This window comes from Lottia gigantea (genome assembly GCF_000327385.1).
Source record: "Lottia gigantea unplaced genomic scaffold LOTGIsca_882, whole genome shotgun sequence".
NCBI lineage: Eukaryota > Metazoa > Mollusca > Gastropoda > Lottiidae > Lottia > Lottia gigantea.
Window position 1 is genome coordinate 10,060 of NW_008710899.1, and position 1,847 is coordinate 11,906.

The window sequence follows — 1,847 nt, forward strand, 5'->3', positions numbered from 1 at the left end:
GATGTGGTAGAACATAACTTGGTTTGGTAGATGATCGTTGATTTGTAGGTGGTAAGGTTAGATGGAATACAGGGCTGTTGTAGGGTATGTGATGTTGGTTTGGTTGATTAATAGTACTACAATGTCTGGTATCTTGACATTGGTTGTTGTAGTTGAAGGGAGTATCAAAAAAAGGAATTGAGGTTGGTGGGGGAATGTATAGAGATTATAACAGAATAAAAATGTATATTAGTGTGAAATGAAGTAGAGATCAGGTATACACATAAGTCAAAAGTTAATGTGAGAAATACAATGGATGAAAATACAAAACTGTTATTTGACGTTTCCGCTTACTGCCTTCTTCAGAAACACCCAAAATAGATCTCGATCTCATCTTATTCCGTTATTTTACTATCTATTTAAAGTCCCTTCACAGAAAAGCAACCGAGCACTTCTTATTCAACCCATTTGGATGCTCCGTTCGTAATCTCTTCATCCAGTCACGTTCCTTGATGATTCTCACGTTGAAAGTTCTCTTTCCATCTGTAGATGTTATCTTGCCTTCTGCAGGTATCTTATTACACACTTCACATTTCTCTGAATCACATAAGCTCTTATCATCCCAGGCTTTGTTTAATTTACCATGCACTAATATATCTCCCAGATTCCTGTCTCTTCTATATGCAATTATCGGTGGTTCTCTAAAAATTGTTTGCATCCTTTCCGATTGGTGAAGTACCTTCATATTCTTCCTTACTATGTTGTGCAGGTTTGGTAGGTCTTTTGTATACGTTGTTACTAATGGTGTCCTTGAGTTAGCCTTCTCATTATTCTTTCTCTTTCTGAGGAGCTCTTCCCTATCCATACCATCCATAACTGCCTTTCTATGCTTTTGGTATTCTTCTTTGTTTTCGCAAATTCTTCTATGTCTTATTGCTAATTCTGCTACTGTTCCTGTCCAGATTCCAAACCCATCATCTATAAATCTTTTATAGAAGTGTATATGCCAGCCCACCTTTACCAATCAAATCAAGCTGTATCTCCATCAGACCAACTCATCCTCTAACAAGTTCACAGTCTGTACCAAATGCTGCCTTCTCACCAACTCCAAACCAGTACCAACCAGAAACCTTTCTATCACCAAATCAAGGACAAATCCACATGCAATTTCCCTGCTCTACAGAAATTCACCTTAATCATTGGATAGTCGAATCTGGACTGAATTACCAAATCTTCTTCAGATACTGAGACTCAATCTTATCTAGGTTTACCAAGTAGATACAATACATATCCCTATAAATCAGAAACTCACCATTTTGAAAAGAAAAGCTACCCTACCCTATCTGGAAGCTTAACTTCATGTAGTACAGTATAGTTTTTGTATCAGTATTTTGATGTGATGTTTATTAATTTTACACCTATTAGACAACATGACAAATATTGTATGTCCTGTATAATAAGTACTGAATTCTGTCAATAAGTTACCCCATATATATATAATATACAGGTTTCAATTTAAATCACATTGTAGTTTGAGTAAAAATCTGAGAATCAAATTAAATTGTATGTTTTTCTTGAAAACTTCTTGAATTATACCACAACTTACATCAGTCTCTATAACCTTAATGAACTAACATCATTTGTAAGATCAATCTTAAGTCTTCATCTTGAACAATTTAAATTGCTACTAAATTTTCATGAAATGTGAATCAAACATTTAACATGATTTTATCAACTTTTTCAATCTAAACCCTGTATATATCAGAAGGTATAGAATTGGTGTGGTCTAAAAGATACAGATGTATATAAATATCACCCCTTTTAAGATCCAATATTTCATATGATTGGCCAAAATTAAATTTTTCATG

The 1,847-nt window shown here is 34.2% G+C and overlaps 1 protein-coding gene across 1 annotated transcript; it reads right to left on the reverse strand.

Moving 5' to 3' along the window:
- Window positions 1–409: 409 nt before the first annotated feature.
- Window positions 410–1,025, reverse strand: LOTGIDRAFT_176268 (hypothetical protein; the record flags this gene model as incomplete). The annotated part of the gene is made up of 2 exons (XM_009068043.1): window positions 410–933; window positions 995–1,025. The coding sequence occupies 2 exons, from the start codon at window positions 1,023–1,025 to the stop codon at window positions 410–412; spliced, it is 555 nt and encodes a 184-aa protein (XP_009066291.1).
- Between the last annotated feature and the right edge of the window lie 822 nt (window positions 1,026–1,847).